This window comes from Girardinichthys multiradiatus, chromosome 21, assembly GCF_021462225.1.
Source record: "Girardinichthys multiradiatus isolate DD_20200921_A chromosome 21, DD_fGirMul_XY1, whole genome shotgun sequence".
Taxonomy (NCBI): Eukaryota; Metazoa; Chordata; class Actinopteri; order Cyprinodontiformes; family Goodeidae; genus Girardinichthys; species Girardinichthys multiradiatus.
In genome coordinates, this window is record NC_061813.1 from 31,204,778 (window position 1) to 31,220,265 (window position 15,488).

At 40.1% G+C, this 15,488-nt stretch overlaps 1 protein-coding gene across 1 annotated transcript in view; it reads left to right on the forward strand.

Annotated features, from left to right (window-relative positions):
• Positions 1-15,488, forward strand: part of tmx3b (thioredoxin related transmembrane protein 3b) — a 71,069-nt gene that overhangs the window by 19,931 nt on the left and 35,650 nt on the right. Inside the window, exon 10 of the mRNA XM_047349943.1 lies at positions 10,332-10,430. Coding sequence (XP_047205899.1) covers positions 10,332-10,430 — 99 coding nt within the window. The remainder of the gene's footprint in view (positions 1-10,331; positions 10,431-15,488) is intronic.

Sequence of the window (15,488 nt, forward strand, 5' to 3'; positions counted from 1 at the left end):
CAGCATCTGTGTGATGCTATCATGTCAATATGGACCAAACTCTCTGAGGAATGTTTCCAGTATCTTGTTGAATCTATGCCACGAAGGATTAAGGCAGTTCTAAAGGCAAAAGAGGGTCCAACCCGGTACTAGCAAGGTGTACCTAATACAGTGGCCGGTGAGTGTATAAGAGGAATATAAAAATCTTTTTGTAAATATGTATATATGTAGTGTCTTTACAAAACAGAAAGATATGACGGAATTAGTGCAAATGTGCATGTAATCGTGTTCGTCAGTGTGACAACCTGGGGAAAGAAACTCTCTGTGGTGGCTCGTTTTTGTAAAAGCGCTCTGTAGCGTCGACCTGAAGGTTGAGAAAATAACAATTCTTTCACAAGGAAAATTCTATTCAGCCCTCTTTATTCATTGACCCCTAAATAAAATGCACTTACTCCAGTTGCCTTCAGAAGTCAGCTACTTAGGAAGAAAAAATATCAACATCTTTGAAGATCTCATGGAGCACTGTCATCTGAAACGGCAGAGTATGGCAAACCTGATAAAACTGAGAGGCTGGACAAGGACAGCATTGATCAGAGAAGCAATCAAGATGCTTACTGTAACTCTGGATGAGCTGCAGAGATCCATAGCTCAGGTCGTAGGATCTGTCAAACGGAACAGCTTTCCAGTTCAAAACTATGAAAATAAAATATTTTTACAGCAGATGTTAGACATATTGTATCCTTAGGTGGGAGGAAGCCAGAGTACCTGTTGAGAACCCACGTATGCATGGGGAGAACATGCATACCCCATGCAACATGCAGCTTTTCACCAGTCTTGCCTTTATGGTAGGCTTGCAAGAAGAAAGCTGTTGTTTAAAGAAAGCCATAAGAAGATTACTTTCCTTAACCACCCCTGACATTTGACTTTTAGCTTAATCAGAATCAGCTTTTTTGCCAAGTTCATACATACAAACAAGGAATTTGACTCCGGTACACTTTGCTCTTTGGTTTTGTTTTTGTATTACAGAATATACATATTTACAATGTACAATATACACATATATAATCCTATACTATAACCCTATACTACTGAACTTCAGCAGTTTTACAAAGAATGGACAAAGATTTGTTGGTCTATAAGACAGACCTGGGTTGGACCTTAATAAACGACACAAGATGAAAAGAGGGATACGAAGCCTTTTGCAAGGTGCTATACTGCATGGCTTTCATGTTCATTTTTTTATGACCTGCATTGTTTTGTATGTGCTGGCTTTAGAGGCTGGCTCTTCCCAGAATATGCAAACAGTGTCCCGGCATTGATATTTTCTTAGTTTGTCAGTTAGTTCAGATTCAAAATGCTTATTAGGTATTCACTGCTGCACCCTCGCTGATCTTACTGTGCAGGGCTGTGTTGTTTTAAAGAAGAGTTCCCACTGAGCAGAGACACACTTTCCAAAAACCAGCCCTCACTTTGTGTAACGTGATATTTGACACAGTATTGTTTTAGCTTTGATTGCCCATGCAGCGCATTTCCCAAAACAGCAGCGTCCCGCTTTTGAAGAACGCCATTAAAATATAGTCCGGCACAGAGCCTCATGCATATTTAACAAGTAAAATCCTCAGTGCTGTGCTGGTCTAAGCTGTTACTGTACTTCAGGCTCTCAGTGGTGTGGATCCTCATGTGTGTGTGGATGAAGACACTGACCGACATGGTCTTTTTGTAGGAAGGCAGAAGACTTTTTTGTCCCTTCTTCTTTCCCCAACATGACATATATTCCCAGGTTTCCTACAAAGTCTGGATCAGTTTGGAAAATTATTTCAGTGCTTTCCAGGTTAGAATTAGTGTTCTAAAAGAAATAAGTATGGAAGAAATGTTTGTATTTCCTTTATTTCCTATATTTCCTATTCCATTGTCTAAATGTTTTGTCCATCTTTCTTATTCTGTGTTTTTTCTATCCCTCCTCCCTTCCCTTCGTAAGTCCCTCTCACAGCAAGTCTTTCATTCCTTCCTTTGTTCCTCTCTTGTGTTCTACCTCCTGTTCTTCTTTTACTACCTCATGTCTGTCCTTCCTTCTTTCCTTCCTTGTGTATTTACTTCATTTGCTTTTTCCTTCAATTTGCCTGTCTGCCCTAGTTTCTCCAGCTTCTATATGTGAAGCCTGCCAATTGTAAAAATATCTACAATACATTTATAATACACATTAAGGACTGAAAACTCTGGAAAAAGTCTGGAATTTTTACATTGAAATTGTGTTTTCAGTCCTTATTATTTACCCATTTTACTACTCCCACCTCCATCTGAGGTTTTCTGTTAATCTGCATCATTGGTTAATGGTTTGACTGTGTTGCACCTTTTAGGCAAATGTTCATAAATGCCCCTGCTATGAGGCAGAACTTGTTTGCATCTGTTGATTGGGTTCATTCAAAGTCGAGGCTGAATAACAAGTCATAAAAGCTCCTAAATAAGTGATAACAAAATGACGCTCTTTAGATAAACCACAAATAGGGAGTGTTTACCTCTCTGATAATTTGAATAGAGCCAACATGCTGAAGTATAAGCTAAACACAGGTGACATTCTTACCTTTGCTTCAGTTTCTGTAGTTCAAATTTAGTTAGGATAGGATTTTGGATTGCAAGGTACCTTTGCAAGGTAATACAAAGAACAGACAGCAGCAAGTGGTCACAGAGGATGTGAACTGAACAGACATTGTTTCATCCTCCAATGTCTGTGAGCAGAATCTGTTGCAGATAATATGCAGAGGTTGGAACAACACAACTTGCCTTCTGTTTAATGCGCCCTGGAGGACATCAACAGAGACATGCTGCAGGTTGCAAACCCCTCATTTTGTTCTGGGGGGGGGATGCTCTAAAAGCATATGCTTTATAGAGTTGAAATATTATTCAAAGATTGTCAATTATTCATTCTTTAATATGAAGAAAAAAGGTAACATAATGATTTCATAACAGAAAAGTTACTCACAAAGTTTTAACACAGTACAATACTGTGAATTCCACACGGTTGATCCCAGTATACAAACACTATTCACAACAGGAGCGAGTCAAAAGTGATACATTCTATAAAGATGAGACAGGACTTGATGTTTCAGAAAATCACCTACATTTCCTCACGTTGTTACTCATGTCACTCATTTTTAAAAACTACAGCATACATGACAAAATGGAAAACAGTGTGACATCAGCTTTAGGTTCAGTGGATTTATGTAACATTTGTTTAGAAAAGAAAGTACACCCCCTTAAACTCTTTTTTTGGGAGGGGTACCCAACAATTTTTCCATTTTGACTTCATGTTTGCTTAAGATATAATCTCAGAGTGTAGTCAGTTGGATGTGGGTTTCTACACTGGTTAAGAGCAGATAATTTAATCAAACCTATAACTAACAGAGCGTGTTACAATTTATTATGACTGTAGGATGAAAGAACCTTTCTTAGGAAGTTATGACAGTTTATGACATCTATGGCACTAACTTGAAACCCCATGGTGATCCCATTAATAGTGAGTGTCACGTTTTAGTCTCAAAGAGTCTCAAGAGTTCGATTCTTGAGTATCTGATCTCCTGCTCTCGTTGTAATGTGTCTTCATGCTTTGTGGATGCTTGTCAGATCTTTTTTAGTTTTCCTCTGTAAAGTAAGAAATTAGGATATGCACTTTTTTCGTTTTACAACCTTCTTACACTTTATGTTCAACTGTCTTTCTTTTTATCCTCATTAACCTTCTGTCTCTGTTTAAGTTCTCTTTGATGAAGCTACCTTCCCTCCTCTGCTGTTCTCCCCTGTCATTCTGTTTCCTTCTATTTGCATAGACTTCCAGGTTTTTTTCTGCTGTTAACCTTCATCCTTGAAATGTGTCAGAGCTCCCTCCTACCTTGGCTCCAAACTCTGACACCAGATCACCCCCTCTCCACCCACTGTCAGTTTTTATTCCCATTCCTGCCCCTCATCTCTCCATGTTGTCTCCCCACTGTGTGAACTCTTGGCTGACGGGCTCCTGCAGGGCAGCATGATATTTCTAAGGCTCCCACCCCGAGAAGAGAGCGCCTCTAATTTGATTCAAGGTGAAGCAAGTTGAGTCGGTGTACAATAGCTTCATCAGACGGTACAACCTCAAAACGAAAGCCCAACCACACACCTTTCTTCCCAATTCACTCTCGCTCTGTTGCTTCTGGGGAAATGTTGGGCAGCTGCACGCTGTCTATAAAGCCAAAGCATCTGTGGGAAGAAGGCTTTGGAATGTCTACCAGATATACTGACTCAGCAGGCTTTTACAGCAAGGCTCTGTTGCCTTCGCATAGCAGTAAGGCTTTGGGAAAAATACATTCTAATGCAACAGTAAGGCACGACCTTGCAGATTTAAAAGCGTGTTCGAGGGTTTTAAGTTGTCATGTTCGGAATTGTGCTCCTGGCTCTTTTGAGGCCCTGGAGCACGAGAATCGTGTTAAGTCATCATTATTCCTGTAATTACTTAAATGTTAGCTTAAAGGTTAGGATAACTTATTAACATGTCATAATAAGGGTCCCGGCTAATTTGACAGTAATTATGAGCATCCTGTAGCTTTTCTCAGCTTTTTTAGTTTCAAAGAAGCCTCACAGAGCCTGTTGTATAACCCTCATGCTGCCTCCAAATGTTTGTCTCGAAAATATATTAAGGATTTATTCTTTTTGTTTTTTGTTGCATGGCATGCATAACATATAGTGCCTTGAAAAAGTATTTTATTCATTGATCATATACTCCTTGAACATGACATTTTGTCTGGTCACAAGCACAAACCTTACTGTATTTTATTGAGATTTTATTTGATAGACCATTACCAATGGCACATAGTTGTGAGGTGAATAAAAAGCAGTGATGCAAGGTTTTTACATTTTTACAGTGAATCTTAAAAGTGAGGCCTCCATATGTATTCACCACTTCTGAGTCAGTATTTTTCAGAACCATCTCTTACTGCAATTACATCTGCAATTACATTTTTTTATTTTTTTATTTATTCTAGGATTGCGCCGCTCAAGGTGGCAGCAGGTTGGAGTAGCTCTGTTACTTTTGATTCTGATTTATTCTATTTTGGGAACTATTCCTCTTGTGGTGGATACAGTTGATTTTTTTTTGGATGACTGTCCACTCCAGTGTCGGATGCTGTGCAGCTTGGAGGATTTTTCTTAATACTTTCTATTTTTGGACATTTGTTATGATGCATTGCCATGGCAACGGGTTGTTTCTTACAACCGGGAGCAGCTGATTAATATCTCAAAAGCTCAAATAATACTTCAGCTACAACCCCAAATCCCTGATGAGTTGAAAAGGAAACGCCGTGGATGCAGAGCAGGAGCTAAGAGAAGAGAGAGAAGGAGGAAGTTCAAACCATCTCTTCCATCGATTTTGATGGGCAATGTGAGATTGTTGGGAAACAAGTTGGACGAACTCCAAGCCCTACAAAGGACCCAGCCAGAGTACCGGGCATGCAGTATCATGTGTTTTACTGAGACATGGCTGCAGGATCATATCCCCGACTCCAGCGTCTCTCTGCCGGGCTTTTTAACCATACGAGCAGACAGAGATTTAAAGAGGAGCGGCAAATGTAAAGGAGGTGGACTGGCAGTACTTGTGAACAACAGATGGTGTAATCCAGGACATGTTACTGTGAAGTGTCATCTCTGCAGTCCAGATATTGAACTGTTGGCTGTAAGTTTTCGTCCATATTATTTACCCAGAGAGTTCACCAGTGTTATTTTGGCAACAGTTTACGTTACACCTTCCGCTGTTGCTGACACTGCATGTGATGCTATCAGCTCAGTTGTTGCTAAGCTACAGACACAAAACCCCAATGCTTTTGTGGCAATTTCTGGTGATTTCAACTTCCAACGTTTCAACAATTTGTCAGCTGCTCTACCAGAGAAAACAAAACATTGGATTTGTTTTATGCAAATGTCAAGGACTCATACATCTCTACAGCAAGACCTCCTCTAGGCAAATCACATCACAATCTTGTTTTTCTCTGCTCGAAATATAAGCCCCTTGTTCAGAGGCAACCTGTAATAAAGAGGACTGTGAGAAAATGGTCACAGGAAGCTGAAGAAGCTCTGCAAGGTTGCTTTGAGGCTACAGACTGGGACGCACTGTGCCAGCCACATGGAGAGGACATCAATGCCATGACTGAGTGTGTAACCGACTATATAAACGTCTGTGTGGATAACATCATCCCCACCAGAACCGTGAGATGCTTCCCCAATAACAAACCTTGGATCACCAGTGACCTGAAGGACCTGCTTAGAAAAAAAGAGACTTCAGAGAGGGAGACAGAGAATGATTAAGGAGCTTACAGAAGCAACTTAAAGTCAAGATAAGAGACAGCAAGGAGGTGTACAAGAAGAAGCTGGAGAGCAAGCTCCAGCAAAACAATATCAGAGATGTGTGGACAGGGATGAAGAAGATCACAGGCTTCAAGCAGAAGGATGATCAGACCGATGGAGGTCTGGACAGAGCCAATAAACTGAACACATTCTTCAATAGGTTCAGTTCAGAAACCAGCTTCGCATCCTCCTCTTCTGCTCACAGCCAAACAGACATTCCATCTTCCTTTGACCCACAGGACCCACAGCTGTCCAGTAACACCTCACATTTTTTATCTTCCACCTCAGCTCTAGAACCTTCTGCTTCTACATGTTTGCCTTCAACCATATCAGAAGATGCTGATGCTTCCTTTGCTTCCCCCTTCCACCTGTGTGTCTCAAGAAGTCAGGTGAAGAGACAACTGGAGAGACTGAATAGGAATAAGGCTGCAGGTCCAGATCATGTCAGCCCTAGAGTCCTGAAGGGCTGTGCAGAGCAGCTCTGTGGGATTCTGCAGCACATCTTCAACCTTAGCCTGGCCCAGAAGAAGGTTCCAGTGTTGTGGAAGACCTCCTGTCTTGTTCCGGTACCAAAGAAAACTCACCCATCAGTCCTCAATGACTATAGACCTGTTGCCCTGACATCTCACATCATGAGGGTCATAGAGAGACTCCTGTTGGCCCACCTGAGTAAGCAAACAGTAAACCATCAGGACCCCCTTCAGTTTGCTTATCGCTGTGGAGTTGGAGTTGAAGATGCCATCATACACCTGCTTCAACAAACCCACTGTCATCTGGACAAAGCCAGCAGCACTGTGAGGATCATGTTCTTTGATTTCTCCAGTGCATTTAATACAATCCAACTTGATTTGCTTTGTCTGAAACTCCAGAAGACTCAGGTGGAGGCCTCAACAATCTCCTGGATCAAAGACTACCTGACAAACAGACCACAGTTTGTGAGACTGAAGGGTTATGAGTCTAACCAGGTAGTCAGCAGCACAGGAGCACCACAAGGGACTGTACTCTCACCATTCCTTTTCACTCTGTACACCTCAGACTTCCAGTACAAGACATACTCCTGTCATCTGCAGAAATACTCGGATGATTCTGCAGTCGTGGGGTGGATCAGAGATGGACAAGAAGCTGAGTACAGGAAGGTGGTGGACCGCTTTGTGGCATGGTGTGGAAACAATCATCTCATTTTGAACGTGACTAAAACAAAGGAGATTATTGTAGATTTTAAGAGAAACAGGAATAAGTCCAACACTATTTCTATCATGGAAGAAGAAGTGGAGGAGTATAAATACCTTGGTGTTCACCTGGACAACAGATTAGAGTGGAGATGCAACTGTGAAGCCATCTACAAGAAGGGACAGAGCAGACTGTACTTCTTGAGGAAGCTTAGGTCCTTTGGTGTTTGTAGCAAGATGCTGCATATCTTCTATAAGTCTGTTGTGAAAAGCGTGATCTCTTCTGCCATCATCTGCTGGGGAAGCAGCATCAGAGCCAGGGACTTAAAAAAGCTCAACAAGCTGATAAAAAAGGCTGCCTCTGTTCTGGGGACTCCTCTGGAACTTCTGGAAATCATTGTGGAAAGACGGATTCTTCATAAAATGAAGAATATTATGGAGAACCCTGAGCATCCTCTTCCTCTTCATGAGACTGTCCTACAACAACAGAGTGAATTCAGTCAGAGGCTTCTTCAGATCTGCTGTAAGACGGAGCGCTACAGGAGATCCTTCCTGCCCACAGCCATCAGCATCTACAACGGCTCTTTGAGGAAACCTTCATAATATGAGCTATAACAACATTTAATTTCCCTTTGGGATTAATAAAGTATTTTTGAATTGAATTGAATTGAAGTCTTTGGCATATGCCACTATTTTCTAATTATTAGATAGAAAATACATTTTGAGTTTGTTGGTGTTATATGATAAATATAGGGGTGTGTATACTTTTGGAGGGCAATGTACAGGTCCTTCTCAAAATATTAGCATATTGTGATAAAGTTCATTATTTTCCATAATGTAATGATGAAAATTTAACATTCATATATTTTAGATTCATTGCACACTAACTGAAATATTTCAGGTCTTTTATTGTCTTAATACGGATGATTTTGGCATACAGCTCATGAAAACCCAAAATTCCTATCTCACAAAATTAGCATATTTCATCCGACCAATAAAAGAAAAGTGTTTTTAATACAAAAAACGTCAACCTTCAAATAATCATGTACAGTTATGCACTCAATACTTGGTCGGGAATCCTTTGGCAGAAATGACTGCTTCAATGCGGCGTGGCATGGAGGCAATCAGCCTGTGGCACTGCTGAGGTCTTATGGAGGCCCAGGTTGCTTCGATAGCGGCCTTTAGCTCATCCAGAGTGTTGGGTCTTGAGTCTCTCAACGGTCAGTAAACCATTTACCAGTGGTTTTGGCACTGTGAGCAGGTGCCAGGTCGTGCTGAAAAATGAAATCTTCATCTCCATAAAGCTTTTCAGCAGATGGAAGCATGAAGTGCTCCAAAATCTCCTGATAGCTAGCTGCATTGACCCTGCCCTTGATAAAACACAGTGGACCAACACCAGCAGCTGACACGGCACCCCAGACCATCACTGACTGTGGGTACTTGACACTGGACTTCTGGCATTTTGGCATTTCCTTCTCCCCAGTCTTCCTCCAGACTCTGGCACCTTGATTTCCGAATGACATGCAGAATTTGCTTTCATCCGAAAAAAGTACTTTGGACCACTGAGCAACAGTCCAGTGCTGCTTCTCTGTAGCCCAGGTCAGGCGCTTCTGCCGCTGTTTCTGGTTCAAAAGTGGCTTGACCAGGGGAATGCGGCACCTGTAGCCCATTTCCTGCGCACGCCTGTGCACGGTGGCTCTGGATGTTTCTACTCCAGAATCAGTCCACTGCTTCCGCAGGTCCCCCAAGGTCTGGAATCGGCCCTTCTCCACAATCTTCCTCAGGGTCCGGTCACCTCTTCTCGTTGTGCAGCGTTTTCTGCCACACTTTTTCCTTCCCACAGACTTCCCACTGAGGTGCCTTGATACAGCACTCTGGGAACAGCCTATTCGTTCAGAAATTTTTTTCTGTGTCTTACCCTCTTGCTTGAGGGTGTCAATAGTGGCCTTCTGGACAGCAGTCAGGTCGGCAGTCTTACCCATGATTGGGGTTTTGAGTGATGAACCAGGCTGGGAGTTTTAAAGGCCTCAGGAATCTTTTGCAGGTGTTTAGAGTTAACTCGTTGATTCAGATGATTAGGTTCATAGCTCGTTTAGAGACCCTTTTAATGATATGCTAATTTTGTGAGATAGGAATTTTGGGTTTTCATGAACTGTATGCCACAATCATCCGTATTAAGACAATAAAAGACCTGAAATATTTCAGTTAGTGTGCAATGAATCTAAAATATATGAATGTTAAATTTTCATCATGACATTATGGAAAATAATGAACTTTATCACAATATGCTAATATTTTGAGAAGGACCTGTATGTACAAAGAAATAGCATGAAATTGTTTTTCCTAGCCTACTTTTTATGATGGATGGGCACTGATGTGAGAATCAAGACAAAAGGGAAAATAATAATCATGAATAGATAATTTATTATTTTTGACAAGCATTTATTTGATAAATAAAACATCTTTTGTTCATTCTGCATAACAGCCAACAGTCCAGCCTGAATAAAAGATTCTCAACTCTTTTATTTTGTTTATTTATCTGTACACTGATCATCTACCTGTCCATCGAGCTGTTTGTGACCCAGACCACTTCAGACTCCTCTGATCTTTGTTTAGGTTCCTCGTGTCTGTGCACGCTCAGCCCGTGTCTCGCTCTTTACCCCCTGAAGAGCTTACATGCGGTAAACATTGTGATCTTCTGACAGTCCAGCCATCAATAGGCTGCTATGCTTTGCTTTTGATATTGACAGGTTGTGTGGTGAATCTCAATAAGCTGCTCTGTCCCCGTGTTTCTGAAAGATTCACTCTGTGTGTTTGCAGAGTACGAGGACGGCAGCCTGTCGTCGTGGGTGAACAAGGAGCGCTTCCAAGGATACCTTCAGATTGATGGTTTTACGTTGTATGAGCTTGGAGAAACAGGTGGCAGTTCCCACTTTCATACAGAATGTTATTTCATTTTCATGTTTTTCTTGTGTTTGTATTTATCTAAATGAATATTATTTAGCAACAAAACGTATGAAGCAGTAACTATTATTCTCTCCTTAACTTTCCAGGAGAAACCTTTCCAGCATAACACCCAAATCTTTGATTTTACTGTCATACAAAGAAATGCAGCATTTAAATAGTTAAATTTTAGACGTACAGTACAGGTCACATGTTTACATACACTTATGAGCATTTGTCTTATTGTATAATTTTGTTTTTACTTTTTTGACATTTAATTAGTATTTTTCCAGTTTTCAAAGAGTATATAACATAGAATTTTTACAACATTTGAATTAATAGTTTTTCTATAGTAAACAAAAAAGTGCGTAATCACTTTAAACAGTTGTATATTCAAGATTCTTCAAAATAGCCACCCTTTGCTTTGATTACTGCTTTGCATCCTTAGCATTGTCTGGATGAGCTTCATGAGGTGGTCACCGGAAATGGTTTTCCAAAGAGTCTTGAAAGAACTTCCAAGAGGTGCAATCAAAGACAGCCAAAGGTTAATATTTCAGTCATCACAGCAAAGGGCGGCTACTTCAAAGGTGACCTATTATACTTCCTTTTAAACATTTGGGATAGGTCGGTGGGCTATACAAAACATGTTAATTACATTTTTCGTACCAAATTATTCTCAGATAATGAGATTTCACCTCTTCAGCTCCCCCTTTTTGAGCTCCTTTCAGAATGAGCTGTTTTAGGGCTCTGTCACTTTTATACAAATTAGCCGTAAAAATAAGATGAAGCCATAAATCTCAGTTATCCGACAGCAGGAGAATGTGCATGGACACATGTGAGTCTTGGCAGCTCACAACAGAACATCTGCCTTTGAGGGTAGCATGTAAAGTAAAACCAGCCGGCGAGACGTGAGGCTCTACTGAAAATCAAGTGGGTGGAGCTCCGCTTCAGTTGGTTCAGCTAGTCAGGGGCGGGACTCAGGAAAAGTTGCTAGGTGCTAGTGTAATTGTGACGTCACATACATTCATTGATAGCCAAAGACTGTTTGGACTGTTTGTAGAAGCATTAGACACCCAAACAGAAGTATAAAAATGATCAAAAAGTGAATTTTGCGTAATAAGTCCCCTTTAAGGACTGAATCTAAAATGAAAAATATCATAAAGTTCTTTTACAATTTTTTTTTTGTTACATAATTCCATATGTGTTCATTCACAGTTTTGATGGCCTCTGTGAGAATCTGCATACAATGTAAATACTCATTAACATAAAGAAAACCATCAAACGAGAAAGTGGCTCTAAAACTTTTGCCCGGTCTCCTAATGCTAATCCAAAGCTTGGTCACACACTGCTGTGGGGTAGGCACCAGCAGCACACAGCCAAGCGTATCACAGACGTATTGGGTTAAATGTCCTTCAGCAAAAATCCGAGGTAGTCCTCCATCTACATCTTCAGATTCACCTTGTGGAGTGCATCAGTAACTGGCATTGAAACAGCCAGGCCACTTAATACTACCACCACCATGCTTGACAATTGTTGCCGGCCTGTTTGGTTTGAAAGCCTCAGATTGATTTCTCCAAACATTCTTCTTGTCATTGTGGCCAAACAGCCACTATCAATCAACCACAATCAACCATTTTCTCGTCTGACCATAAATCTTTCCTCAGAATACATTGTGATCAGGGTGATATTAAACTGTCTCCACTGTGAATGGTAACACTGGTGTTCCAGCAATTTCCAAATCAAGGCAGGATTGAGCCATCTTGGTTTTTTTTTTGAACATCCTAACAAATTTCCTTTCACCTGATAGTGACAGATTGGGTCATATGGTTGAAACTTGGACAGAACGGTATGTTCTACCAGGGCAATGATCCCGAATATTCATCAATGCTGTGATTGGAAGGGATAAAGCAGGTTTGTGGAAAAGTTTCTGGAAAGTCCCAGACCTAAACCCCTATGTAAAATATATGGACTCTGCGTAAAAGCCAGGTGGCTCCACCATTTAGGATAAAATAATTGGTGAAATATTTAGTCCAAATTATGCCAGAAACTTCTTGATGGTTTTTAAAGTAATTTAAGGTTTTTTATGTTTCATTTCACCCTGAAAAAGAGCACTCTGCTTGGAGCTGTAGATTTATTATATTTTTCCTAATAGTTTATTGCCAGACGGATCGGAGTTCAGGTACATTTTGGAGGCTCATTTAAATACATGTCTGCTTTATATTTTGAGCCATAGCTGAGGTTTTTCTTGCATATAGCTCCTCTTTACAACCAAAGATGCTGGTAAGCATTTTCAAACTTCACATTAAAACACAAGCATAAATCATTTGAAGCTTGTCAGGAAGGCGTTGTATAACAGACGCCCTAATAATGTTTAGCAGCCCCACCCTCAAACATGTAGTTTGCCACAGGGCAGCTTTGAAATTGAAAGTCAAGTATCTTGGAGCTGCTGTTATCAGGAGCTTGTTCAGCTTCAGGAGTACTGTTGCAGCTATTTCTGCTCTAAGAGAGGAAGAGTCTCTTTTCCCTCCAGAAAAAGCCATTGTTGTTCTTGTTCAATAACTCTTTTCCTTGTAGAGGTAATTTAGGCTCAAAACTGAAATACAAACTGCTTCTTAAACAGCAGTAAATTGATGCTCAGTGCAGAAAAGCGGTAGTTCTCTAATATTAGGAAAAGTATTTTCTTCCTTTATGGACCTTTTACTACAACATTATAGCAGCTGTTACTTACCGGATAAAGTGGCTGGATTCTAACAAGGTGTGCAGTTTGATGCCTAGCTTTTCTATGTGTTCAAATTTCTTAAGGCAAGAAGGTTAACCCTGATGTTTCCTGTGAAATACTTACCGATGTCCAATTGTAGAGGAAAAACAACACAATACTGTGTAAACTTCCTTTATTTCTTCATATTTTGCTTTTTCTGACCTTGGACAGTCTTTTTTTCAAGAAAAATATTGTAACGGTAAGCGTATTCATACCTAAAATTTCTAGTATAAAATATCTGGTTCCAAACAGTGGGCAATGCAACATCTGTAGCGCACCTTTAGAAAGTGGTACCAAAACAAAACAGAGATGACTCCCAGCTATCTCTAAACTCAGATACGTTAAACATTATGGTTTGTTATTCAGCTACAGTGGAGAAAGAAATGTGGACCGAACAAAAATCGTGTGTCAGTGTTTTCAACAGCAAAATGGCTACCTGCATCATCCAATCAGTCCAAACTCCATGTATGTATAAAATACATGTCGGAGGAATCTCTGTTGATGAGGGGGGGTTTTCCCAGCAGAGAAGTGATGCATCTAAAGTTGCAGGAGAGTAGCCCTTGAGGATTGTACTTGGACTCCCCTGGTGGAGGAGACATTGTCAGTGAAACGTGTCAAAGCATGAACTAGTTCCTTACCTGCTTGAAAATCAGTTCCTTAAACAGGGTTCCACAACTAAAATAGCAGGAGATCCATTACCTCCATCATCCAAACACTTTGAGGTCCGACCATTTTAAATTAACTGACAAAAATGTTTTCTTTCATTTTTATTTAACATTTAATTAACACTAGAGTTTTTGTTTTTTAACTACTGATCAATTATTCATATGCCCATGAAATCATCTGCTGAACAGAAAAGTGCAATCTATTTTAAGTACCAGTATTAAACTCACTTTGAATGGAACAGTCGAGCTGGGTCTGTACATCTTGGTATAACAGTTCTGATCTCCTTGTTGTGCTTTTGGCAGACATGGCAATTTGCTTAACTTTTTTCTTAAGTTGTCCTTCTTTTCCATGTAAAAGTGTTTCTCCCACAGCTTCCATGCACTCTTCGATAATTTCCCAGTCATTGAAAGGCTTTTTGAGTTTTCCTAAAATCCACTGTACTAGCTGTGAAGACATATGCTCGCTGTTGGTCTGTAAGAGACAGCACAACAGTGTGTAGCTCGCTCATACTGTCCCCTCAGTTCATTTATTCTCCTTGTCCTACAGTCAGACCCAGGGTTTGGTTGAAGTTCTTATGTTTGGTTTCATGTCTCTTTAGATTTTCACTCTTTATTAGTACAATTGATTCAGAACATATAAGGGCTTGGGGACGCCTTTGCTAAAATAAATGCAGAGAATGTCCAGCTTAAAATAGTTACCATATCTGGGGCCTGTAATAGTAGCCTAGCCTTGCTTACAAGACAAAGTCACTTGCTAAAACCACTTGAATATTTGGGAGACAGACTTCATTTTGATTAGAAATATTGTGGCATTTTAATTTAGCCGGACCTCACAGCACAAGATCTCATCACAGATTACAGAAAATTACTTTAAATCTTTTGTTGTCAAAAGAGTTATGAAGCATCCTGAATTGTATGAACTGATTCACAAATGTTATGAAATGTCAAAGGCCGGAGGACTCCTTTGTACCTCCAGAAGTTTGGTATGACATGACCAAAGCTATAAACGTGTGAAATTTTGAGTTGGTGAAATGACCAGAAATCCCAACAAGTTATGAACCAAATCCTTGTGTATGTATAACTCATCTCTCAGGTCTCTATTTGGATTTTTGCTGGATTTGTTCTTATTTTTAAATCAGATTCTGTTATGGTCCTGTCTATGATTGATTATATTCTTTTGAATTTAAATGCCAGATATTTTCCTACGGTTGGGTAAAAGAACTAAATATAAAATAAACAAAAAAACAAAACCTTAAGCCCAAGACAAATTATGATGGAGCTACAAAAAACCTGAAGAAATATCTCTTTTGGAAGCCCAGGGTAAACAGGTTAGGCGTGCACAGTATTTTATAAACTTCACATAAAATGCAAGGAAATTTGTGTTTGGGCAGTTATTTATTTCTTATAAAACGCTTCTTGGTAATAATTGTTATATCTTTGGAAAGCCTGTTAATTTCCTTTTAAACTGTGCCTCAATTGTAAGGAAAATGCAATTGTGGGTTAAGAAAGCAGAGCTGGGTGTGTTTTTTACACATAGAAGCCTTGACAAATCTTCTTTCAATCGAAACAGCCTACTGGCCTTTCATTGGATTGGATGACTGAGCTTTGAAG